General features: G+C 40.9%; 4 protein-coding genes and 1 long non-coding RNA gene across 7 annotated transcripts; 2 read left to right on the top strand and 3 right to left on the bottom strand.

The window, feature by feature from the left end:
* The first annotated feature begins 187 nt into the window (after positions 1 to 187).
* On the top strand, positions 188 to 2,359 carry LOC106653176. The gene has a single exon (XM_014372497.2). The coding sequence runs from the start codon at positions 923 to 925 to the stop codon at positions 2,027 to 2,029; it is 1,107 nt and encodes a 368-aa protein (XP_014227983.1). The 5' UTR covers positions 188 to 922; the 3' UTR covers positions 2,030 to 2,359.
* Positions 2,345 to 20,749, bottom strand: LOC106653174 (oxysterol-binding protein-related protein 9). 2 transcript variants are annotated; one of them, XM_014372494.2, is made up of 12 exons: positions 20,372 to 20,749; positions 12,533 to 12,748; positions 11,305 to 11,613; positions 11,044 to 11,119; positions 10,828 to 10,914; positions 10,454 to 10,574; positions 10,225 to 10,352; positions 6,600 to 6,629; positions 6,343 to 6,505; positions 5,251 to 5,953; positions 4,677 to 4,904; positions 2,345 to 4,559 (listed from the first exon to the last, which is right to left on the bottom strand). In XM_014372494.2, exons 1-12 carry the CDS (start codon positions 20,483 to 20,485, stop codon positions 4,425 to 4,427), a joined length of 2,310 nt encoding a protein of 769 aa, XP_014227980.1. In that variant the 5' UTR covers positions 20,486 to 20,749; the 3' UTR covers positions 2,345 to 4,424. The 2 variants fall into 2 exon arrangements, with proteins under 2 accessions (XP_014227980.1, XP_014227981.1); XM_014372495.2 differs by having other exon boundaries at positions 11,350 to 11,613.
* Positions 15,826 to 19,695, top strand: LOC106653177 (elongation of very long chain fatty acids protein 4-like). The gene is made up of 4 exons (XM_014372498.2): positions 15,826 to 16,468; positions 17,143 to 17,414; positions 18,324 to 18,626; positions 18,698 to 19,695. Exons 1-4 carry the CDS (start codon positions 16,420 to 16,422, stop codon positions 18,878 to 18,880), a joined length of 807 nt encoding a protein of 268 aa, XP_014227984.1. The 5' UTR covers positions 15,826 to 16,419; the 3' UTR covers positions 18,881 to 19,695.
* On the bottom strand, positions 20,665 to 22,439 carry LOC106652977 (AT-rich binding protein-like). Its single transcript, XM_014372187.2, has 3 exons — positions 21,634 to 22,439; positions 20,749 to 21,156; positions 20,665 to 20,690 (listed from the first exon to the last, which is right to left on the bottom strand). The coding sequence occupies exons 2-3, from the start codon at positions 21,143 to 21,145 to the stop codon at positions 20,665 to 20,667; spliced, it is 423 nt and encodes a 140-aa protein (XP_014227673.1). The 5' UTR covers positions 21,146 to 21,156; positions 21,634 to 22,439.
* A 54-nt stretch (positions 22,440 to 22,493) lies between these two features.
* Positions 22,494 to 23,309, bottom strand: LOC111694420. 2 transcript variants are annotated; one of them, XR_002763629.1, is made up of 2 exons: positions 22,908 to 23,309; positions 22,494 to 22,851 (listed from the first exon to the last, which is right to left on the bottom strand). It is a non-coding gene; the product is annotated as an uncharacterized LOC111694420 (long non-coding RNA). The 2 variants fall into 2 exon arrangements; XR_002763630.1 differs by having other exon boundaries at positions 22,912 to 23,309.
* Between the last annotated feature and the right edge of the window lie 3,065 nt (positions 23,310 to 26,374).

Here is a 26,374-nt window from a genome sequence, read left to right as displayed (position 1 = left end):
AATCGCAAGAAAATAACTCGGAAACAAAAGTGAAAGTCGACCTTACAAGGTGAAATACTCTATTTTATGTAAGGCATTACCCAATAATCTCCTTCGCGATGAATAATAAAAGTGCAGTATGCGCGTTCGTATGCGCTTGGCTGCGCGTCAAGAGTCACGTGGTCTGTCATTTCTCCCGCCATCGGAGCTGTGCGATTGTTTACTAAAAACTTTTTAAAAGCCAGTCAGTCAGCTATCCACCCAGCCATATGGAAGTACCTACGAATTTTTTGTATTCTAAAAATACTCAAACTCCAAAGTGAAAGTGTCACGCGGTGATGCAACTTCATTAGCAAGCTAATATTTTGATTCTGTCATTGGGGGCGTGCGACTCAATCTTGACGAAAGTAGCTCTCACTGACTCACTCCTTTCGTTCTGTGTTTGGTGTCGCATGCGTTTTGAATGCACACGTGCATCTCACGCCATACATCAGTTGGTCGAGCGTTTTAAGATCAGTTTCTTGTAAAACTGCATCGCGCTAGGTAGTGTCAGAATTTTATCCGCTGAAAGATTGAAAAGAAGTTATAACGAAGCGAGTCTAAAAATAAACCGACTGGATGTTGCCGGAATATACAACATCGTGTGCTTAATTTAAAATGTCGTTCGAGTGACAACACTTGAAAATTTGTTGAGAAAGGTTCATTGTTCATAATAAAAACAGTTCTCGACGCTGGGAGCAATGATTAGATACTCCAGCAGAAATTTTCTTACAAAATTTATACAGCAAAATTTTTCACAAGGATTTGAAAATTTAAATACGTAGTAGAGAGAATTAATAAAATAAGATACTTGCATCTAGTTTCTTATTTCTGCTAGTTCAATTTTCTGTTTTCTTTTTGTTTAACAGAACTTTATTGCAGTTATTAATTTTAATTATAAACAATGAACACTATTACTTTAGAAATAAGACCACGATTGAGATCTCTCAATGCGTACATTTCATTGAAGGAAAGTATAGATAATTCAAGATTACAAGTCAGACTAGGTGAAAATGATATTAAAATTGAAATTCAAGGGAAATTATATAGTTTGCCGCTTGCTAACATTCATTTGTTACCGTCTTCTCTTTCATCCCTTAGAATAACGGACAAATGGATATCTTTCCGCATACAAACTGAGCCTAACTATTTGTATGGTAAATTTGAAACTGAAATAATTAAAAATGATGAGATCAATTATAATTACATGAACTTGGCTAATGAGCTTCAATTGCCACCAAAGAACAAAAACTGTCAATTAATTTGTGCACGCTGCGAAAATAGAATTACTAAAATTGTTAACTTTCAAAGAGTTTTACCTCTTCCAAGCTCAGGTTGTGATCCACAAGAGTGGTTTTGCCATAAGCATGGCAAAGATGAGCCTTTTTCTATGGATCCTAAAGAGTCAGATTTATTTTATTCTTCAAATTATTGCCTCTTTAATACAAATGTTTTTGAAGACAGGTCAAAACTTTTGAACTCTAGTAACTCTTTAGTCCAATGCAATAGATGTTTTGCTGTAATAGGATCAGCCAAAGAAAATAATATGAAAAGTTTAAAAATATGGAACTGTTGCATAAATTATAAAATAATAGATGATGATAGTGTTATGAAGATAATTTCTTCACCGCTAAGTGACTTTCTCACAACTTTCAAGTATACATCAGATTATACGATAGGTGAGAAAATACTTCTAGAAGCTGAAGAAGCCCATTGTACGCATCATATTATATTAAAAACAATGGAAAAAAAATTACACATACAAAAAACTGACCAAGTAAATTTAACACAACAAAGTATTGATTTGGAATCATCTTTTGTTGTTAAAGTATTTTATAAATATGGAGAGAGTAAATCAACGATTAAAAATAATGATCCAGATGTTGAATTTAGTGAATTACCTTTATCTAGTTTTATATCTGGAATGGAAGCACTGATGTCTTCCACTGCTAGATTTCCTCCAGCATATAGGAAAGCTGAAGACTATTATATTGGTTATTTACCATTATAAATTTTAAAAAATTTTAGACAATGTTTTAGTATTTCTACCAGCATAAAATAAAGCTGAAGACCATTATATTGATCACTTGCAATTATAAATTTTAAAAAATGTTACACAATAGACAATTTGTATTTTACCAACAGAGATTTGTGACTTTTAATTTGATATAAAGATTCATTTACAGAAAAGTATATGATGATTCTTACAGTAAAACTAGCATTACTACTTCAGAACCTGTATATTGTTATAGGTTTGATTCTATGACCATAATGTACAGAGAATAAATATGTGTGAAAATAATTTCGAAAATAATAAAATATTTCATGGTTTTCTCAACTATTTTTAGTCATTTATTTTTGCAAAACATCACATACAACGCATCGATTCTAAGTAACATTATTAAATATTTATAATCAAATTCTATTTTTACAGCTTTATATGTCATCTAAATCTTGTATAATCTATTCTAGGCCAATATCACTAACATACAGTATTTATAAGAAACTTGATTTTTGTTGTCATTTTTATTGTAATTCAATATACTTTTCAGATATTATTTTTTCACTTCTTAAAACATAAAATATTTGGGTCTTTCTAATTATCAGTGCAAAATTCATATAAATCATTAATTTTTAACTATTTAGTGCATATTACTTCATTTTTGAAACATTTTACTTTAATTTTATGTTTCGAGTTTTTGTGGCTTCATAAAAATGATTTAATCATTATGAAATTTGGAGTGCATTAGGATTTTGTAATAAAACCGCCACAGAGTTGAAGCTGTACATTCAATGTCTGATATATTGATTTTGTGGTGTAAAGAAATTTAGGTATGAAGAATAATGTAAAAAAGGTACTTAAAACATAATTTCTCGTATTATAAAATGCTAAAAATGTACAAAGTGTAAATTTCACAGGTAAGAATTTTAAGAGTAAACACAAATTTTCCATCTCTCTACTTTGAGCATTAAAATTTAATCTTTCGATTCCTATCCCTCTTCAAGAGGTATTTACACACATTAGTATTCAATAGTAATGTTTTCATCTTTTCTGCTATATTTTCTTTTCGAGTAATTGGCCTTTTTTTGCACTCTTTGTCATGAAATTGGAAGAAGTATTGAAAATGTTTAAGACAACTGTCCTTATTTTCTTTATTTAATTAAAGGTCACTTAAATAGATTCGTAATCTACAACCGTAGTGCACCGCATTCCCGTTTGTTCAGATCGGCTATATTGTCCTTTTATTCAAGTTTTCAATACAATTTTTAATTCAATAGGATCCGAACTTGTTGCCTTTCGTATATTTATAAGTTTTTTGAGCATTTTTCAGCGTGTTTCCTTGAGTAAATATGAATATTCATATGGTAGTATATAACTAATAGATAGTTACAAGCATAACTGAATTTTGCGCTTCATTTTATTTTTGTTTTTACTTATTTAATTTCAGTGTTTATTTATTCAGTATTGTTTTCATAAATTTTCAGTTTGAGTATAACAGTGAAGGATTGAATCTGATCAATCAGTAAATAATACATTTACATGAAAACGCAGCAATCAGTAGAATGATCGTAATAGACAATTCAACGAGAATATATACAAAATTGAATGAGAGACTTAAAAGCAGTTTCTGAAATTTACATGTATAACTCTCCTGAATAACTACGATTTAATATTAAATCTACTTTATTTGTTCGTTGATTTACAATATGAGCGCACTATACGCTTAATACAATAGTTTTAAATGCTACAACCAGAATTATCTCAAAATTTACTGTTGCATTGATTACTGAATAAAATGATTTGTGCCACGATTCAAACTTATGCTCGTACATTTTTAAATTGTCGTTTTCCCTAAGCCAGTACTTTGAACACCCCAATTCAAAAGCATTAAAATTAAAGTTAATAATGTACAACTTTTATAAAAAGCATATAAAGAAAAGAAGAATATTATTACAGTATTCTTCGATAATAGAATCGTAAAATTTACGAATTTATGTTTAACATTTTAATTACACTACTTGAATTATACTAATAGAACAATTTACTCATAAAAAATATGTATCATATGTACATCAAAATATTTCAGTATATTAAATTATACTTTAAGGTTCTAATTAGACGCATGGAAAATACTTGATATATTTGCACTTAACTTTTTTAGAACTAAAAGATTTCTCAACCAAATATAAATACAATAATCGATTGAATAAAAAATGCTAAAAAAATCGAACTATCATCTTTAAACAATGAAGGGAACCTCGATTCTAAAAAATTGTTTTTTTCATCCACTTACTATATGCATAAAAATTAGAAAACTATAATTAACATTATACAAATCGCAAGTTTTTAAAGTGCTGTACATTAAAAAAAAAACGTGAGTGGTGACGTGGCTAGTTTTTTCTTATCATGTGCTCGAGTTGGCGGAAGTGTTTGCTCCTGTATCCACCGGCGCGGGCACGCTGCTGCCGCCGTCGCTGCTCAATCTATTCTCCAACGGAGAAATGTAATCCCATCCGCCGTCTTTGGTTTCTTTGAAGAGCTAAACGAAACGAACGTGTTAAAAAAAAAAAAGAAATAAATAAAAAATCGCCACTCGTGATACGTGACAACGATCTAATGAGTTCATAACGAGCTTTTTTTCGTCTTCCTGTCTTACCTTCGTGTGCCAAGCGATGTTGTTATCCTTGCGGTAGCGCACGTCGTCGCGCTGCTTCTGCTCGATGGCGATCTTGGCCGCCGTTGCTTTGTCCATGTCGTTGATCCTGAGACCCATGGTGACCTCGCGCCAGACCTTGCGCGACTCGTCGTCCTCCTGCTCGCTCATCGGCTTGACCAGTTTGCGCTCGACCTTTTGCTCTCGCACGTCGGCGAATACTTCGGTCCGCTGTAAAGTGAATCGATAAAAATGGTTTTACCTCGTTTTGCCAACTATCGATCCATGATATTCTTGGTAATAAAAATACCCGAAAAAGCTCGATTGACGTCAACGGAGGTTTTTCTTTAAAATTCAAAGATTGCGGTATGCAATTGACCCGAAGCGACGTATATATATGTATAGGTTACGAGCACTTGGCACCTTTTTCTCTACGCGATGAATAATACACGCGTGTCGGAACCGAAAAAATCGATCCCAACCCTCTTTCTTTCTCGCGTAGCGCACGCGAGTTGTGCATAGCAGTCTTGGTGCGGTCGCTGCACGCGCGTCATAGAAAAGAAAAAAGAAAACTCACCCCGTCGGCCCATTTGGCCTCCATGGCGCCGTTCCAGTCGCCGTTGATGACGAGGAAGGGCTTCTTGTCTTGTGGCCCCGTGACAGAGCACGTGATCCTGTTCTTCTTGCCGCCGTAGAACGGCTTGGTGAGGAAGTCGACGCTGGCCTGGTAGCCGGTCTGGGCGCAGACGATGCTCGTGGCGCCCCCGAGCTCGATCCAGGGCACAGTGAGGATGGAGCGCGCGTAGCCGTTGGGAAAGGTGAGCACGTACTCCTCGTCGTGGGCGTGCAGACGGACCGTGCCCTTGCCGACGTTGTGCACGCCGATCGACAGACCGAGGAACTTGCTCTTCGTCCAGACGTGGGCGCCGAAGCTGATGCGCTTGGCTTTGTGCTCGGCGTAGAAGGCGCTCACCGGAGGATGATGCGAGACTTGCTCGGCGACGAACGCCAATTGGTTCTCGTTGCACCACGGTACCGGGCCGTCCTCGACCTCGGCGGGGACGGCTGCGGGCTGCTGCGTGGACGCCGTGCCGCTCGAGGAGGATGATTCTTTAGCACCCGATGCTCCCGGTAATTCCCAGAAACAGCGGAATATCTCGCCGAGCACCGGGTTGTAGGGCTTCTTGGCGACGCCGGAGCGTCGGCCGGCGTGGAAGCTGCACAGGTACCACTTGCACACTTGGACCATGCGCTCTCGCGGTGACGTCATGTCGGCGATACTGCAATGTGCACACATCGATATAATATAGAGATAAATCCAAGTTCTAATTGAGCGTCGATTTTTGCGTCGGTACGCGAAACTAGCGTAGATATAGCAGCATTAGCGATCGCGCTTTTCCCTTGCGTATATAATAATCGAAGGCCAACATATATACGGACGAACTATTTGAAAACTTTTCCCATCTTTCTTCTCTAGCCGAATCACGCGAGCATTATATCGGACGTCGCGCTTTTCTGCGCCGCGACACAATAATATCGTAATAATAGTATACAATCTTGCGCATAGTTGGCAGCAACAAGGAACGGTCGGCTGCTGCGTGTGCACTGCCTAATATTAGAATAGGCGCGCTAAGTGGGTACAAAAAGACGACACAGAGACTAAACTTACCTAACGAATTGGTCGGGATGAGCGAAATAGTCCGCGTACATTTCTAAGAGCGAGCGCCTCTCCAGTATGAAAGTCGGCAGGGCGACCTTCGTCAGGTCCATGCCAATTTTCACTTGCGACAGGAGATGCGTCACCACCGAGCCGTGACTCTCCATCGAGTCCACTGCATTGAAACGAAAAGAAAAGCAACATTCATACGATATTCTCGATTATTTGGCATCTGTATTGGAAGAAAAAAAAATGAAATTGTTACTCACGCTCTCCGTCGCTCTCCTCCTCGTACATTGCTGCAACGAAAAGAAAAAAAAATAATCGAATGAGCTTATTTTATTTTATATAAACGCATCGAGACGCTGCGAGTGTTTATCCTTCATCATAAATTTGCGTATCAAGTGTATGTATACATGGAAAGCTTGCAGCTGTCAGACAGGTCTTGGTTTTGTTACGTTTGCGCGATCAAAAGATCCGCAAGTTCGTGTGTCGTTATAGAGAAATTATTACGTGAATCGGAGCCTTTAGTACGGATATTATTTGTTCGTTGCGGTTGTGCATGATACGACGATATCGACGACACGGAGTTTAAATTTAACTTCAACCAAAGTGTGCGCGTTTTTCGGGGTCAATGGAACTCGCGAGCGCAGCAGAAAATTCTCGCGGACCGACGACGACACCCTCCTCTCTGCTGTCCTAATCCATATTTGCGGTGTACATACCAAGTACTATACATTCAGCAAGTTCGATACTATGTACTTTATGGATGATACGCGAAGAGCTTTTCGGACGAAAACTTGAATGAATTTCGAAACATCGGAAATCACGGTGTGTGTGTGTGTGTGTGTGTGTGTGTGTGTGTAGCTGTTACACACGGGAAGGTAGTGTATTTCTGTGCCAGACACAACACACACGTATACACGTACACACACTTGTATAGTCTGTGGGTCATGAGTGCTACATAGACTTACAATCCAAGCGGTTGCATTCGCCGAGTCGCTTCATGATTCCGTTGCTGGTGTCTTCGACGTTCACTCGTACTCATCGTCGAGCCATGTATAAGGATGAACGAAATTAAAAAAAAAAAAGTGGCAAAAAAAAGGAAACTAACCTCGGGCTTCACTCGTCATCATGGTTAATCCCCGATCGCTCGCATTTGTATACGAATATAATAACAATGATAAACCCCTTGCGTTAAACAATCGTCCTGCGCGTCGCACGCACCATTGTACAGAGACGACGGATGATCTCTCTCTCTCTTCCTCTCGCACGTTACTTTACAAAAACAAACAAACGTTGCGAAAGAGAAGAAACAGAGAGAGAGAGAGGAAAAAAGGTCAGAGCTTTTTAATCGCGACGCAGGCAATCCCGCTGCTGCAGCAGACAACACACGCGCGTATACACAAAAATATATGCTTATTACACAGAGCTCACAGCAGCATGGCCCGGGGCGTACTGCTGGTTGTGGACGGCTGTGCCACTGGTAAAAGGTACACACGACGTCGACGCTCTAACTCTCGCTCTCTCTCTCTCTCTCTCTCTCTGTCTATCGAATTTTCCGTCTCTGTCTCGCTTTCTCGGGTGCGCATTAGAGCAGTAGTAGTAGTACCTACTGCTGCATCGTTCGGTTGTATGTGTGTGTGTGTGTGTGTGCATTAGTATATACATTCATCGTATTATAACAACGTGGATAACTCTATATCTGTATACTAAGCGATGGAGAGAACCTAACGCGCGCCACCACCGCCGCAGCCGCTGCCGTTGCCGCCGTCGTAGTCGCAGGCAGCGGAGCAGAGCAGCAGCAGCCGCGCGCACACGTCAGCCGCCACACGCGCCTCCACCACACGCCAGCAGCACCGAGGAGTTGAATCAATAATATAAGCGAGCGAGTAGAGCGCGAGATATAGCGTACAGTATGCATATAGATAGAAGTCAGCATGCACTCGGGAGGACGATTTGTACTACGTACGATTCCACCCGCAATTACGTTTCATCCTGCTCAGATCGAGGGGGAGAAAATCCGAAGAGAGAGACGCGGGCCGCTCGAGAATCGAAGCAGAGAGCTCATTAAGGATTCATGCTTTTTTTGGATTCGATTGAGAGAGAAAGCTATGTGGAAATAAGAGCTGCTGCTGTTCGAACGCGCGCGCATGCACGTAATCGGGCAAAAGGTGCGCGCGAAAGAGGACCGACAATAGAGAGAAATAAAGAGACGTTTGAAGGTGAAAGCTATTTGGCTGCTGCTGCAGCGAGGAGAGTAAACGACCCAGTGCAAATTTCGACCTGTCGCGCGTATATACTTTGTAATTGATGAATGGATGTCGCGCCGCTCGTTATTAGCTCGAGCCTAATTAAATCGAGTGCGGGCCAAATTTCGTAATACGCAACGATTCGAGCTTAAAAACTGCTCTCGGCTCAATTACGAAGAAAGGGCCCTGAATAAACTGACCCACGCACGGATTACACGAGCGTATAACTTTCAAAAAGAGAAAGAGAAGGAGAGAGAGTCGCACACGTGTGCAGCGCAAGGAAAATCAGCAGCAACAGCAGCAGCGATGCAGTGGCAACGAGCAATGTCGTGACGTCATTAAACTCACCCTCTTTCGCACACCTATCTTTCCGCACGGTCGATTTATTTTGTTTATACATTCAGCGACGGGCGCGCGGCACTCTCGCCCGAAGGCTTTTTCAATCCTGATACGTGCCACGAACGAATTATTATTTATTTTTCCATTTTCCATTTTCCATTTTTCATTTTAGTCGGGTAAAATTTGATGAAAATGCTGAACCAATTACCTCGACTTGGTAGCCGAGTTGATCGATGCAATTAATGGGTAATAATCGTTGGATAATGGAGTCCTTTGCGCACACGTGACGATCCGTTTTCACGCATATTATATCGAGTGAAAATGTTATACACGGTGTATACTCATAATCTCGTAAATGTATGGTGGATATTTCCGATGGCCACTGACCGTGGGCGCCCTTATCAAGTGTTTCTTTTTGCAATAAAGACTCTGAATGAAAACGCTAGAGAGAGTAAAAATAAATGATTAACAGTGCCGTAAGCTGTTACCGGATTTTGCGCGTCCTACGCACGCGAATCGTTATTGTTTGAATCAGCCCGAGACAATGACAATAGAGCTTGTGCGCACGCGGTGGAGGATGGAAGATTTTTTTGGCGATAGCAAAGACCGATGTCTTATCGCAGTACAACAAACTCAAAACGTTTAATAGATATAATTAAAAACAAAACCGATTTGAGTACGGATTAACGTCCATAAAACTTTTCCGAATATAATGGAACAGAAGTATAGGAAAGAAATATAATGACAGGTATATTTTAGGCTCAATCGAAAGATCAGTACGTCATTTGTCAATACCGCCGCTATTGCAATACGTAGATTTCGAGTTATATATAAAGTTAAATTTGAAAGTATAGAAAAATTTCATCGGAATTAAAAGGCAGAGAGAGAGAGAGAGTGAGAGAAAAAAATCGGTTCGCGGCGCTTCGTTCTCACTTTCTCGCGTGTAGAATCACTATCTTTTCACGTGACCCACAATCCTATGTATTGCCCGCGCTCTCCGCTGTACGTTTATAGAGCATGATGCGGGGAGAGGTCGTTGACCCAATAGATACACTATAGCACGCACAAAAGGTTATAGAATACACGCATCATGCACCGTTGTAAGTATTGTTGTTGTTATTTGTTATAAGTAGCTTAACCTATGCACTTGAACATTTTTTCATTCTGGAGTATCTGCGTAAGCTCGATTATATCACGTAATTGAGAGAGAGGTGACGAAATTTCGCTCAACGAGCGACGACAGGTAACGAGGGCAAATGGATCTTTGTGTATGTGTGTAGGTACATAAAATTAACAATCGTACCGTCGTAATCTATCGATCCGTCATGCTTGATGGGCGGTGGTGCTGGGGCGGCCTTTGGACGACTACTGTCCGCTGCGGCGGTATTGCTCTCCGAGGACGGCACTCTCTCGACGGGCTCTCGTCGTTTCCTGCAAAATTAATTTTTCCGCGTTGAGGATAATTTCGCACAAAACGTGACTTGTTTTCTTTTTATAATTTATCATCGAGCGGAAAAATGGTCTCAACTCACGTTTGCGTCTGCGACGGCGTGGTTTGGGTCGGCGATATCTCGTCGGCGGCGTCGAAGTAATCCTCATCTTCGTCCGAGGAAGAATACGAATACTCGGGTACTGGAAGATTCCTCGTGGTCGCTGGAACATCCAGGTAAAAGTTCGGATTATAAAGTATCTGTATTAGATCGAGTATTTGAACCAGGACTTGATAGAACATGAAAACTATAGACGCGGAAACGCAAACAAACTTGGTTATCGACACGGAAATTCTCATATTTTCGTTCGCGACAGTCTGTAACGTGAAGTCTGGTCATATACATGCATCGAGTCTCAAAATATGAATAAAAAAAAAAAGTATTTAGGCGATATGAAAAAAGATTATAGCGCTTACCGTTGGCCGCGTTGCCTCGAGGCTCCGTGCATTCGGAGCCCAGCTCGATGCCAGTTTGAACCGCAGCGTCGGGCTCCCTGGCTGCGACTAAAATCGAAAAATACCAAACGCGAATATAGATGTTTCACATCAAAAATAACATTTTTTAATGTTACTTTCGGACCAGTAAATGATTATAAGTTTTAAATTTTAACACATCCAAAGGACAAAACTAACCATGTTTTAGTGTGGGTGTGACAGGAGCAGGTTCAGTTGGTCCCCGATAGATACCGTTTACTGGAATGGCAGTGTTCTGAAAAAATGTACCAAAATTTGAGTTATTATCGAATCGATTCTCGTAAACAAATTGCATTTCTTTTGCGGAAAAAACAAATAAATTGGCGTCAACACTAATCCCAAAACCAGCAACGCCCAAAAAAAAGTACATGCATACAAAACACAAACAGCATAATAGAGAAAAAAAAGCAAAAAAATTACTCGATAGGGACAATTGATTTCGTCGTGTTCTAGTTCCCAACGTGCCTTAGCAATTTGTAGCTGCACAATGGCGTGTTTCACGGCGTTGAGCATCGCGTTGGCCTGGCTCAGTATCTCCGCGTATCGCTTTCCCTTATCCTCGGTCTCGGCGACGGCGGCGGAGTCGTCGTTGTTACTGTCGTTGACCAGGGAGCTCTGCTTCTGCTCCAATACCTTGATCTGGTCGATGAGCAACTGCAGATAAGCGTCGGCTTCGGCGACTTTCCGATCGAAATCGTGCTTCGGTGGTGGTTTGCGGGGATCCCAACGCTATCGCATGTACATGAAAGTATAATACGACAAATATCTCATGGTTAAAATAATTAAAATCGAATCAAATTTTTATACGCGGATGAGTAAGAATAACGATTAGGCCCGCGCTGGCGTCAATAACTGCCCAATTCCCATGACGTCAGAAATATGAAAGAAAAAAGCGATGAAAATTCATTTCCGCGAGCGAGTAAGACGTAGATATGAAACCGCAATGCGTACGTCACTTTGATGACGAAAAGAAAAAATGTTTGAAACCTCGGCGCTGCGATTCAATTGTCCATTTCGCTTATAATGGATTCGCGCGCGCGCTCGAAAGGACCAGGAAAGTTTTCAATAAAAGGGCCGTGTTTCCAGAGAAATAGAAGAAGTATACATCTATATCCCGGAAACATTTGAAAAAATATATATTTGGCTTCATGAAAATTCATACAGAAAATAATAGTTTTCACGACTACGACTACGAGGACAAAAAAGAAAAACGCACACACGCTCGCGAGATGACATAATTCGAGTGAATATCTTTAGTGAACTACGTTTTCCGCATAAACCCCGCCGAAAAAAAAAATAACTCGCGTCTAGTATATAGAAATCATCATGGTGTGCGTGGTAGTCGTAGTCGTAGTAGTAACTGCATTACAATAGAATTTGAAATTCTAATGACATCTGACATCGTATATACGTGCACGAGCTCGCGCGTATACGATAGAGAGTATATACCGATATAAACACTCGGTAAAATAGGAAAACGTATACCCAGCTTATTTGAAATTTATCGATTTTTTCCTCTCTATCTCTTTCCTCCCTTTCTTTCCGTTTTTTTCCGAATGTCCGTCATAGATAAATAACTATTATTTCTTTTTTTTTTTTTTTGATATTTTATTTTTGATATTCAGCAACGATGGTGGCGCGTACTTACCGCGTGGGAATGTCGCAATATCGTGTCCTCGAGTCCCCTGACCCATCGCTCTCGCTCCTCGCCGTTTCTCGTCTGGAAATGGAAGGTTTTGGGATCGTCCTTGCTCGACGACGTGGTGATGGTGAACGTGCTGTCGTCCTCGTCGTCGATGCCGATCACGGCGCCCTTGAGACGCACGCAGCCCCGCCGAGCCCCGCGCTTCATCTTCTCCTTGCTCTGGAAGAAGAGAGTACATCATAAGTTCGAAATCAATTTTTCGATTTATGCTCTACAAAAAAATGTGTGGTTTTGTGTCATTTAAAACGAGTCGGAAAAATTATTTCAAGGAGTATTCCGTACAAACGCGCTTCTGTGAAAAACTTCTCTATAAAATTCACGTAACAGTTTGGCTACTGTACCGCACAAAAACTCGACTGACGTTCAAACGACGATGTTTAAAACATTATATGTTTATAAAATTTGTTTCGTTTTTTTTCACTAGGTTATTACTGAAATGTATTGAATGCAAAGGCAATTTTTTGCGTCCACACACTGTATTCAGTGTTTCCGCGAAAAAAAAGTAGTAAGTGACTCTGTATATGCCTGTTTGACGATATACGAGATGAGAAACGACCGTTTAAAGCGTTCATAATTTTCCACTGTCTTTGGAAATTATCGTAAACATTTTCGGGGGGCGGAAAAAAAGTAAAATAGACGCATAATCGCTATCGTGCGCTCGACGCATAAAATCGTTCATCGTCATCGTTCTTCGGCGGATTATCAGCTCGGCTCGCGAGCGCTCATTAATAAAGGTCTCGCTCGCATTATTGCCGAGTCGATCGCGCAAGTCGTCCACGTGCAATTGGCACATGCAAGCACACGCGCTTGTCAAAATACATGCACACACGCACGCACACATACGAGACATCGTCCAAGAAAACTACTGTCTCCGATAATTTTTGCATATGCGCACGAGATACACATGCAGCACGCACACACAACGCGACAACGCTCGATCGTGTGTGTGTGTGTGTGTGTGTGTGTGTGTGTGTGTGTGCGCACGTCGATGTGTCTATATATTTGTAAATGTATATACATATATAGAGTGTCAAGAGTCAGGGTTCAAGTTGGAAGCTCCCGCTTGTTTTGTGTTATATCGCGTACAGGCCGTCCGCATGCTTATGTGCCGTAAGCAAGTGACGCGACACAACCGCTCGTTCGCTCGTCGTTCGCTTGCCTCGTCGCGTTGTGTTGTTACGTATATAGGCAAGTCTCGATCAACAGGTGCCGAGAAATGCAACGTCGGCCGCAAAAGCATTCGTACTTTACTTACTTACGCGCACCACCACCACCACCACCACCACCACTACCACCCAACGCGATCGCGACAATTGCATCGAACGCGCTCGTACCGCCGCCGCGGCCAACCGATTGTCGCGCGCATCGTTATTGTATTATATAGGCGCAGGTTGTTTGTTTTTCGGCCCCGAATCGAATTTGCATGCGTATGAAATGAAAAAATAAATAAATAAATGGCGAAGAACCGCAAAAGGTCGCTGTGTAGACGCCGTGGCTACCGCGTGCACGTACGCACGACGCCGCAAGGCTTTTTCATCAATTTTTATATAAAAGCGCGCAATTGCGATGGCAATAATTTTTTTTACCCATCTTCGACAGAAAGAGAGAGAGAGAGAGAGACGATTATTGAAAGTAACGGTTCGTGCTTATTACGCCACACACACACATACACACGCAAGTCCGCAGAAGCTTGCAAAAAAAAAATTGTTTTGGAAAAATTCGCGCAACGGCGCTCGTGCATATTATATTGTTTCAACTCGTTCATTTACATTTTATAAAATAGATAATACAAATGGTCGTGGCGGCTAATTATTCGTAATTATTCTGCGTTCAGAAATAAAAATAAATTGCTTGACGCGCGCGTGAGAATTCATAGAGCTTTTCGACTTTTTTACCTCAACAAGTTGATAATGACGTCCGCTCGGAGCGTTCAGGGATTTCATTGACCTGCGAAAATGTACTGGGAAAAAGCTAACGATCGATTATCGGGTGCGAATATAATTCTTACGAATGACTAATCTTTAAAATAAATAAAAAAATTATGCGAGAAAGGTGCTGCCGCGCGGATTACCAAATCGGAGAAATGTTTCAAAATATTATTGACGTAAAAACCATAATTGCACGCAATTAATATAACATTCCTTGATCGAATAATTGTGCGCGTGTGTTAGGACTAGAGGTGCTCTTCCTGTTACATCATATTCAATGTCAAAGCCAATAACTTTTACTTCAATGTACAGACTTTTTTTTACGTATTGGTGTATACATTAATCCGCGCACGGGACCGCACAGCGAAAGAGATTATTACGAAAAGTACGAATGTATAATACCGATCTTCTTGCTTGCTCGCTCTCTGCACGGTGGTGTGGTGCGGCGCGCACTCGTTGCGCTATAACACGCGTAAAATTAACACGCGCCGCACAGATTCGCGTTTCGTGCACATGTCCAATGGATGGAAAAATCATTGAAAATAGCCTCGTGTATCATGCGAATGAAATGAGAGTCTCGGTAACACTTTTTGCGCGTTCGCTTCTTCTTGCTTTTTTTCTTTGATCCTACGAGAGTGAAATAACATAAAATACATCGACGTGACAATTGGTACTGTAAACAGTGCGGTCGTCGTCGTTTTTTTCTTATTCTTTTTTTTTGTTTCTTCTCATAGACGAAGACGACTCAAGTTTATTATATTTGTGGCAATGAGCGTGTAGTACCACTTGTTTGAACGCTTGAACCCGAGCAAATATTGTGCGACTATCCCCCTTTTATTGGAAAAACGTGCAAAACTGCATTTAGCACTGCAATGCCAATCGAGCGATATATAGAACCGTTCTGATTTTTTAACATAAGCACAGACAGACGCATTCGTCACGCGCGCACGTGAAGAAATCGAATCGGCCTATGAAAGCTCATTAATTTCGTGTGTGAGATAATCGTTACAAAGCGAGAATCCCAAAGGTTCCCCCGCCAATTCGACTTATTTTATTTCATTTCTTTCTAACTCATACAAAAAACACGTGCCTTTACACATTAAAATGTGTAAGTATGTATGTATGAGCGTGGCTAAGCGCGCAATAAACGCGGATAAATGTTAGCAAGTAAGTATTTTAGGTTCCCTCATGAATATTGTCGAGGCAAACGCCGCTCATAGCAGCACAGCACATGAGTGTGTGTCCGTCCGTACTTACTCACTTACTTACGTCCGCGGCTACGCGACGCGTTAAAGGCATAACCACTACCGTACGGACACCGCGCGGCACACACCGCCATCGGTACGGGCCACACACTCGGAGCAGTAGTAGTCGTCGTCGATCGCGCGCACAGAGCCCCATTCCTGTGTCCGTCCGTCTGTCTGTGTGTTTCGCGCGCTCACGAAGAAGAGACCGAAAAACAACATCGATGAGACAAATATTGTTCACTGCCGATCGGTCAGTCAGTCATTAACCATCGGCTAGCTTAGCCGCGCAGTTCTTCCTTCTCTCTTCTTGGTGTACGACGTACACACCAGGACTCAACCCAGCCTGCCGATTTTATAAGAAAAAGATAAAAAAAAGAAGCTGGTCTGGTAAAAGTCGATGGTTTTATTGATTTGGCGTTAGAGAGACCGACCGATTTTTTCGATTTTTCTCCTTTTCAAAACAACTTGGCTGGGTTGGCGCGGGTGGGCAATTTGTCGTCGGCAACGTGCGCGCGTTTAAAACCGAGTGAGCTTTTACTGTCTTTTTTTATTTTACATTTTGTTTTGTTGGCCAATTGTTCGTGTGAACCAAGAGAGTGTGAGTTGAATTTTTTTTCATCGTCGCAAGTACACGAGAACACATAAAAGCGCCAAGATGGAAGTGTGGAACTGGCTGAAAGAAAGCTACCTAAATACGGAAACAGGTAGATTATAAACAAAAGGATATTAGCGACGAAAAATGTGGCACGCGCTTGAAAATTTCGGTCACAATTGGTGGTGGTTTCAGTGGTGCTGGTGCTTCGTAATAACGATCACGTTGTGTGTATCATAAAAAAAAAGCTTTCGACTGCAGGACATTGAAAAATATATATAACCGAGAAATTATTTTGGTCGTCGTAATGAACGCAACGCGCAGTGTCAGCAGCTTTTTTGTGAATCGTAATGAAATGCACCGCGCGCTTACCGTACAATATATACAAGTAAAAGCGCGCGCGACGCGATCGCATTCAAGAAAGTTTTATATGTTGTATAGTATAGTAGTGGATGACCCCCGTCGGTGTAGAAAGATGACATTGCAAATGCTTTGCGTTGCTGCGAGTCTCTCTTTGGGACGTTTACACGTTTGTCTGAATGGTTGTTGAAATACATAATATTATGTTGATATTATTTTGCATACCGCGCGAGAAAAATATTATAAATCACATGTCGTGAGTATCATAATCATCATGGTTTCAACACCTTTTTTTATATTTGTTTAATTTTTTTGCTTGTAATATTTAACGCTTCCTCTCTAGCACGTGTGCCTTTATACATTGGAAAAAAATCAATGTCAAAAGCACGCAAGATACCTAATTTTTATACTTTTTCTAACGTATAGACGACAGAACGAAGGACTACTTGATCGTGAAGTACGAATGGAGCATGTACCTGATATTCGCCGGTTATCTGTACTTCGTCCTGCGATGCGGCCCGAGGTACATGCAGGACAAGGAGCCCTGGAGCTGCAAGACCTTCATCAAGTATTACAACATTTTTCAAATAATCTACAACTACTGGATCGTGCACTCGTGCATCAAGTACGGACTGTTCACGGATTTCGGCCTCGGCTGCGTCTTCGTTGACAGGTCACCTGTTGGCAGACCCATGGAGGTATATTATATTTCGATTTATCCAGATAAGTCGCTCTTTTTTTCTTTTTCTTCTGTTCTTCGACGCAGTCAGCGTGGTCTTGCGGTCGTGGTAATATTTGCATATATTGTGACGTTCGGGCGCGTTGAAAAAAAATATCGCAATGGCTAAAACTGAAACTACGTGAGTCTTTACCGGATACAATAAATATAAAAGTATGTACGCGCGTAATCGCCTAATATACTATTGCGAAACAATTCGGACCGTATGAATATCTAATTCGAAAACGTATAATATTCGAAAGCCCAATTATTACGTATCATCTTCATTTTTTTTTTTTTTTTTTTTTTTTTTTTTTTGAGAAAAGTGAAACTTTTTCGTTCATTCGGGAAGCACAAAAAAGTGGCTTTTAAACGCGTATGTATAGCGTTTACGTTGTAATGTATACGGTAAACCAATCGATTCATTAACAACTAGAGTCCGAATCGAATTATACATGTGTGGATTACTTATATATGTATCCTTTCATTCGAAAAATCTCCATAAACGCGTTCTTTTCCACGTTGTCTCAAGAATTTCCGTCGTTACATAAATCCGATTTTTGCCTTTCGTCATAAATGTTATAAGCAAAATTCGTTTCTTCAATTGCGCGAATTTTGGATTCGACGCATATCGTTCGTTCACTTTTTCCCTCCCATACGAACAAAAAAATCATCATTGATTTTTGCAAAATCAAATTCTCGCATATAATCGGGAAAAAGGTTACCAATTGCAAATCTCATGTAAAGTTTATGAGAGATGGGGAAAATTCTCACGGTTTAAAAATGCGCGAGGCGATTCGACGCCGATTTTTTTTCCATTTAACGCGCATGAATAAACATGAAAAAATCATGACTTAATTTGTGAAAACTGCTTTTTTTTTTCGTGAAGCTCGTCAATGTTTACTACTGGACACTGGTGTTGAAAATGATCGATCTCGTCGAGACGGGGGTATTCGTCTTGAGGAAAAAGCAGCGACAGATCTCGTTCTTGCACCTGTACCATCACATCTCGACGATCTACATCGCCCAGATGTCGGTCAGGTACTTCCCCGGCGGTATGGCCACGGTGCCGATCGTCGTGAACTCCTCCATCCACGTGGTCATGTACACCTACTACTTGCTCAGCAGCCAAGGGCCGTCCGTGCAAAAGATCATCAATCCCTTCAAGCCCTACATTACCATAATGCAAATGGTAACATGAATTGTCTTGAGTTTTCACGATCAAAGCAACGATAATCAAGCGAATGATATCTTTTTTTCAAGGTACAATTCTTCTTCTTGTTGGGACACACTTTGCAAGCTTTCATGCCCTACTGCCATGTACCAAAATGGGGAGCTGTGGTAATGGTCTTCAATCTCTTCATGAACTTCATCCTGTTCTACAACTTTTACAGGCAAAATTACAAGGCACCAACAAAAGCAAAAGTTGAAGGAAAAAAGAACTGAAACTTTCAGACAAAAGAAACCAAAGCTCAGTTCTCACTTGAAGTAAGCAAAAAGTTCTTGGCTATGCCTAAGTTTTATTTTCATGGTTTCAAAATTCAAAGATATCTTATAGCATGAAATTTTATCTCTAATCTATCAATTTTTCATTGATAAATTCCGCTCAAGTATGAGAGATTCCAAGGTACTTCATTTCAATCACTTAAAAGTGGCGTGCAATACTTTAACTAATAGCATAGATTAAAAGCAATAAATGTCATCGCTGTCTACGAGGCTAAATTTAAATACCATGGATTGTTTAGTAACAGGGAAAAGTAACAAAATAGGTGTGTGAGAATGGCAGCACATTCCAAATTTGTCACAATGTAAATGAGAGAAAAAAAAATTTTTTATATATTTTTTGTAAATTATTGAGCTAATGAAATTTTAAAAATTTTATAGATAAATTGCTTATTACATCAATCCAATACGCAATCTCAAGAAATTAAATGAAAAACAAAGTATTGGCTTCATGTGAGCAAATTATAGATTCATTTATGTTCATTGTTTATGATTGATTTTGCAATTGACACATATATTGTGTACAATATTAATAATAATGATAATTAAAATAATATTAATAATAATAATACTTGATGTAACTTACAAATTGAAGATTGACAAAAATAGTAAAGGTTATTGTAAGTGTTAGTTAATTTCCTCTGTAAATACATGGCCTGATGCCAAGTGTAAATAACAATGGATAAATTGAAATTGTTTCTCTTTCAATTATTGATTTGTATAAATTCTAATAAAAAACAAAAAAAATTCTTTGATAATTACAACAACCAACAAATTTAATGTGTCAAGGTAAACTTTTTCACGTGCAAAAGGACCTGAGTACACCAACTGTCATTCATAATCCTAGCGAGAAACGTGAATTTGCGAAAATTTCTCGTCGCACCTGTCGATTTGCGGCAATAATAAATCGTCTCGCAGCACACGCATGGGCAAATGAAATGGTTATTATCTTGTCGTATCTTGGGTATCAAATGTCGTATCAAATCGGTATCTTGGGTACAGCAGAGTTTAATACGGTTTAAATACCAATCGAACGATCCGCTTGTAATAATCTACCAAAATTCATGCAATGTGTCAGCGATTTAATATGCACGATTAATACAGACAGAATCTGCAACCTAACCTAACACACCTGTCGGTGAATGTGTGCTGCAAAATAAGACGAAAGAGATACAGCTCTCGGTGCGAAGAATATCATGAGCTGGCAGAGCGTTCCAGCGGTGTACACATCCGCTTTTTATGGAGTGAAAAGTAGCTCATCGGGACTCCCGCGAATGACACATTCTCCTCGTCAATGGGTGTGTGTGTGTGTGTGTGTGTGCGTGCGCGTTCGTCGTGTCAGTGTAACTGGCCTGCTCCGGGATGATACATCGCGCACAATTTTTTTGGCGAATCGCGTTGTGGTGGTGCATGTGATTGCAATGATATACTCACTGTATAGTAAGACAAGAGGCCGGCATTGTCATCGAGCACGAACCATCGATACTGCCAGCCATTGACGACATTGGTCCACTTGCTGAGGGAGCCCTCCATGGTCGTCGTGGTCATTGCGGCGTCGCAACAACAGCAGCTATTAAAATCACGAGCAGGTGAATTGTAACAACGATGATAATCGGTCGTGTATTCGCGAGCCGTCGTATTGTAGTAACGCCTGCAGTGACTGCTGCCTGCACCGCCGCTGCTGCTGGCCGACCTCAGTAAAACACTACCACTGGCACAGTCGACGATTACGAGGCTGTCTTTGCGGCTGCTGCTGTTATTGTTGTTGTTGTTGCTTATACGGCGCGTACAACTACTATTACTATTATTACGCAGCACCGGAGGAGCGGCGGCGGCGGCGGCTAGCGGCGACGACGACAACGACAGCGACGGCGATGCTGACGACGATTCGCGCCGTGGCTGCTGCTGCTGCTGCTGCTGCTGCTGCTGCTGCTGCTGCTGCTCTCGGAGTCGCGATGAATTCGATGGACTGCTGCTGTTGCTGGCAGCAGTTATAGGATAAGTGTCGTTGGTATAATAATACGAGGCTGCTGCCGCGGCCTCTGTCCCACAGCCAGTACGAGTCGCTCCTCCAGCAGTGCCGTCGTCGTAGTAGTAGTAGTAATCTGTGTCGTCGTTGTGTTGCTGCTGCTGCTTCTCACCGCCGCTACCGCCGCTGCTGCTGTTCTTCTTTACCGCCCTGCGTACTCTGCGCGCTAATCTCTTCATATTTTGCTCGTCTGTAGATAAGAAGAATACGGAAAAAACGTTTTATACATTTACGATAACTTGTAACAATGTTAAGTTGGGATCACTGTATCGCGTTATAATACCACTTCTTTTTCAACGTAATTTTATCTGCAATCGTAAGTTGGTTTTATATAATACGTCGCACTCTTTCTACGAACCGGTACTTTTGTCTGTACTTAATTATTTTTGCACTCCATTCAATTTTCGGAGCAACGTAAACGTACTCTATGTATACGATACAAAACAAGTAAGCAAACATACGCGACGCACGACACGCGCGTTCTGCTCCGTATTTTTTGGCACAACACGCGCGCGCCAGTGCGAGATTTTGACGCAGTTTCAGTCGCGCGCCACTATTTTCTTCTATCTCGAAATTTAATCAATTTATGTGCCGCGCAGACAAGTACACGCTTTATGTACGAAAAACAGCTAGCAGTATACATGCGTAAAGTGTAGTAGGTACTTACCCGAGACGTGCTGCTACACGCAGTGGTGACCGACTGGACGTAGCGGTTGCATACACGCGCAGGCTGCTGTTGCTGCAGCAACGTGTACTGCAGATGCATATAATACAGTTACATATGTATATAGTATATATACAATATGTGTATACTGTTTATATGCACGGCCGCTTGCACACAAACACACGCTCTCTCGGCTTTTCCTTTTGTTTTCTTTTTTCGCGCGCTCTCTTTCTCTTTCTTTCGGATGTGCTCAGCGCGAGTAAGTATACAAGAGATCTATACTGGCTGGTCTCGCGCGCGCATAAGCATGTTTTAACAGCTATGTGTGTACAACGAAAGAGCGTATACGACAATGAGTAAAACATGCGATACCATATAATGTGCAGGCCTGATACTCGCGCGCCTAGGCGTATGTGTGTACACAGTCACGAGTGTGTCCGAAGCGTCCGTGTGTGTATGTATAAGAAAGAGAGAGATATATAATCGGCTCTCGCGCGCGCAAAAAGAAAGAAGAAAAAAAGGGGGGCTTTTATTGGATCAGAGAAGGCAGCTTTTTTTTTGTTCGCGTCAACGTCGTCGTCGATGAGCTGCTGCTACCATAGAATTCCACGTACCGTATTATAAAGGTATCCCGGAGTCTAAAATTTCACGTGACGCCTTATGTGTATATGTACACACGATCGAACGAATAACGAGTACACGGTGTATTATGCGCGATATCTATACACACGCGACAAATCGAACGAGTCTCGTTTTCAAACTTGCGCGTGCGCTAGTGCTTTTTGTCTTTTTCTTGTTCTTTTTTTTTTTTTTTTTTTTTNTTTTTTTTTTTTTTTTTTTTTTTTTTTTTTTTTTTTTTTTTGCTCGATAATAAAATCTCTCTCGAATACGAAATCCGCGGAACGAGCGTGACTCGCGCGTTATCTATTCGCTCGAAAAAAAGTCTATAATAAACACTTAGGAGATAATGTAGGTATAGCGTGGATTTACGCGTAAAAAGAAGCATCCGTGTCGAGATCGTAATGCCATTTAATTGTTATCCGCGAGTAAAATTTGCGTAGGCACGTATATTTAGGTGTCACACGATGAAATCGCACAAAGTTAGATGTATACTACTCGATGACACTGCTGGATCAGTTGGACTAGAACGAAAACTTTGGGTACAGATTTATTGTCATCCTCTGGTCTGTTATAGCAGATGATTTTGTCCTTTTTTTCGTGCTGCGAACGAACTCGCGATTATTTGCATGCACTGGTTATATTGTACTCATACTTACTTACTCGTTGAATAAAACCAAAAGATAGATGGAGAAAGTAAAAAAAGGGAGAGGCGATCGGTGCAACGATCGCAAATCGGCAATGTTTATTCCTCGCACAGACGCGCCAGCGCACTGACAGTCCAACCGATCGCGAACGTACGTACCCCAGAGCATTACATACATCATTACGATACATATATAAAACTGAGACCGATGATGCATTTGCGGCTTTTTTGCGTCTGCATTTATATATCATATGATACGTCGTATATGGCCGTCACCGCCGCCGCCGTCGTGTCGCAGCGTACCTACATACAGGCGCACTTATTACCGCTGTCGCCGCACTCGTTTAGCCGCGAGCGAGTTCGACGAGAGAACCTCGAGGTAAAGTCCTCGCGTGCATAATAAAACCTGCAGTGCGTGCAATGCCGTATAGTATAGGTGCACTACACGGCTATCGCGCGCCGCGGACCGCAGCAGGAGGGAGAGGAGAAACGAATACATCGGTATATTACGCGAGAATATATAAGTAGTAGGAGTCGTAATGTATATAAATCGTGCGGCTGTGTGCTTTGGAAGGCGCGCGACTCGCTATACGTTGCTATTATACGTATAGGTATAGGTCGATCAGCGAAGCAACTCGAAGCTTTTTCCTTTTGACGCGCGAGCTTGCGGTCAGTAGACGTGTATAATGTACGTGTGCAGCGATCGTGCGCGAGAGCTTTTGATTTCCTCTTTTGCTATACGTGAATCGGTGATATCATTTCTCTGACGCGCTGACAGCCGGATATACGCATACACGCTTCTTTTTTTGTGTCCTTTCGGAAATCCAAAGCTGTTACAGACGTGTCAGTGTAAAAAGCTCGATGTGCATCGCACGTACGATATCGGTATACATGACAACGAGCTGCCCCGAACGCGATATCCTCCTGTAATAGCCCCGTAATTGCGTCTATTTTTCTTTTATTTACGCTCGAAACTCTACCTCTCTATTTTTAGTGAATTACCGCCGTTGCGCCGATTCGATTATATTTAAAGGCTTGCGTTCGAGCTTTCGAGCGAGCAGCACGTGCGCCGTTGCTCAATTCCAGTGTGCGGGTTTAAATAAGCGGGACGCTCGCTCGCGAGTGCTCGACACGATCATCCCATCACGATCGTTTCGAATCTATATTTAATCATCGTCATCATCGTCATCGTCGTTGCTCGCGCGGATATGACAAAATCCATATCGCTCTCGAGCGAGAGCTTTATCCGATATAAAGTGCGCGTTTACACGCATTATATTAAACGCGGATCTATGTATACGTATATTATGCGTGTTCGTTTATATATGAGCAATTCTCTAAATGAAACGCATTTTTTGAGGTAGAATCGCGGCAAATTTTTTTTTCAACCTACGCGGATACGGACCCCCGGGAAATGTTTTTGGGGGTCCTAGGAACATGTAACCACGTAGGAACCATTGAAATTTCAATAGTGCTTACTTTTATAGCTACTTTTGTGATTTAGAGGACGAAAAATCATGTTTTCTCGTTAGTACGGCTAATTACTCAATTTCTAAGTCGCTGAAAAAGTATCAAAACTCATCTGAAAAATTTAACTGACTACTGTAATCGATAGGAAATTTTCTCAGCTTTCCAATGGTGCTCTCAGATTTTCCCACAATTTGCTCATTCACCGAGAAAATCGCCATCAAACATGCCAAGCTAAATATCTCGAAAAACTCGGTACGGAAAAAGTGATCTTTGAGGTTTATTTTTGATTTTTCCTGTTGAAAATGAGTATTTTCGGAAAATCTGACTACACCATAAGAAAGCTGAGGAAATTTTCTATCGAAAGCATATCTTCATTTATTTTTTGAGTCGAATTACAATGTTATACATGGGAATTTCTTTTACGTTGTTCGCTGTTTTCTGTTTCCAAGCTGATTCAGCGCGGTCACGAGGTTTTCGGCTCGCTACAATGAAAACTAGCTCGTAAATTCCACTGAAAAAATAAATGAAAATATGATTTCGATAGGAAATTTCCTCAGCTTTCTCATGGTGCATTCAGTTTTTCCGAAAATACTCATTTTCAACAGGAAAAATCAAAAATAAACCTCAAAGATCACTTTTTCCGTACCGAGTTTTTCGAGATATTTAGCTTGGCATGTTTGATGGCGATTTTCTCGGTGAATGAGCAAATTGTGGGAAAATCTGAGAGCACCATTGGAAAGCTGAGAAAATTTCCTATCGATTACAGTAGTTAGTTAAATTTTTCAGATGAGTTTTGATACTTTTTCAGCGACTTGGAAATCGAGTAACTAGCCGCATTTACGAAAAAACATGATTTTTCGTCCTCTAAATCACAAAAGTAGCTATAAAAGTAAGCACTATTGAAATTTCAATGGTTCCTACGTGGTTACATGTTCCTAGGACCCCCAAAAACATTTCCCGGGGGTCCGTATCCGCGTAGGTTGAAAAAAAAATTTGCCGCGATTCTACCTCAAAAAATGCGTTTCATTTAGAGAATTGCTCATATATACCAACGTCATCGTCGCGTGGTATATTATTAAAACGCGGCCAATGTGTGTACACACACGTGCTACTGCTGCTGATGTTGTTGTCGCTGCTGCACTGGCGGCGCGGCAGTGATATATAAACTGCCGAGCTTGCAGGTGTGCCGCATGCGATTTGTAGCGGCAAAAGAGTAGTATATGTAGGACGTATATAATGTACAACTCTTACAGTGAACATCTATACGTGCGCGACATCTAAAAATAGATGATTTTTATCGAATTTCTTTTTTATCAAATTGGATAAAAGGATAATAAAAGCGGAGATGATGCGCCATCGAGACAAGATTTTTTTTATACGATCTCGAATCGATTATTCAAATTTTCTGGTACCCGATTGTATTTCGAGTTCCCGGGTTTTTTTGATGGCTTGGTCAAACAACAAGTGGGTACACTGCTCATCCACCATTTTTTGTTATGCCTTGATCGAAATTCTCATGGCCTTACATTCCGAAAAAGACAATTTGAAATGTTTTAAAATACATTACCATTGATTGGCTTGCTTTCGGCGGTTTTTCTATTAAAATTGAATTATTATTTATTAAGCACATTTTAAATGATCTGAAAGTTTTCAAAAATTTAGACCAGTTTTCAATTACTATAAATATGATAATACCAGTTAAAGACTTCACCACCAGATGGCGAGTACCTTTAAATCTGTAAATCTACAAGTGGTAAAATCAAAATACTCGTACAAGTAAAAGTACGGCAATTGAATAAGACTTATTATTCTTCACTGGACTGCGTATATTTACAGCTCAATCATTTTCCAATCAATCCCGACTGGAAACTAAATACGGCTGCCTGATCAGATTGTCTGGCTCTGACTTGGTAACACTACTGGAACCTAAAATGGCGGGTAATACGGTTCTGATCCGGGTCTGCTTTGGATGCCTATAGTTTCAAAATAGTCTAGTAATGAATATTAGTT

This window comes from Trichogramma pretiosum, unplaced genomic scaffold (assembly GCF_000599845.2).
Source record: "Trichogramma pretiosum strain Unisexual culture from Peru unplaced genomic scaffold, Tpre_2.0 scaffold8, whole genome shotgun sequence".
NCBI lineage: Eukaryota > Metazoa > Arthropoda > Insecta > Hymenoptera > Trichogrammatidae > Trichogramma > Trichogramma pretiosum.
The sequence above is the reverse complement of the archived record's forward strand: the minus strand, read 5'-3'. Positions and strand labels throughout refer to the sequence as shown.

Bases quoted from the DNA above. Each gene is read 5' to 3' on its own strand.
- LOC106653176 (XM_014372497.2), top strand. From the start codon at position 923: ATGAACACTATTACTTTAGAAATAAGACCACGATTGAGATCTCTCAAT.
- LOC106653177 (XM_014372498.2), top strand. From the start codon at position 16,420: ATGGAAGTGTGGAACTGGCTGAAAGAAAGCTACCTAAATACGGAAACA. The intron at 16,469-17,142 runs GTAGATTATAAA...TCTAACGTATAG, and splicing joins CTACCTAAATACGGAAACAG to ACGACAGAACGAAGGACTAC. The intron at 18,627-18,697 runs GTAACATGAATT...CTTTTTTTCAAG, and splicing joins ACATTACCATAATGCAAATG to GTACAATTCTTCTTCTTGTT.
- LOC106653174 (XM_014372494.2), bottom strand. From the start codon at position 20,485: ATGACCACGACGACCATGGAGGGCTCCCTCAGCAAGTGGACCAATGTC. The intron at 10,353-10,453 runs GTGAGTTGAGAC...TTAATTTTGCAG, and splicing joins ACGCCGTCGCAGACGCAAAC to GAAACGACGAGAGCCCGTCG. The intron at 4,905-5,250 runs GTGAGTTTTCTT...TTCACTTTACAG, and splicing joins AGGCCAAATGGGCCGACGGG to CGGACCGAAGTATTCGCCGA.
- LOC106652977 (XM_014372187.2), bottom strand. From the start codon at position 21,145: ATGAAGAGATTAGCGCGCAGAGTACGCAGGGCGGTAAAGAAGAACAGC. The intron at 20,691-20,748 runs GTAATAATAGTA...CAACAATAACAG, and splicing joins CGCCGCTCCTCCGGTGCTGC to CAGCAGCCGCAAAGACAGCC.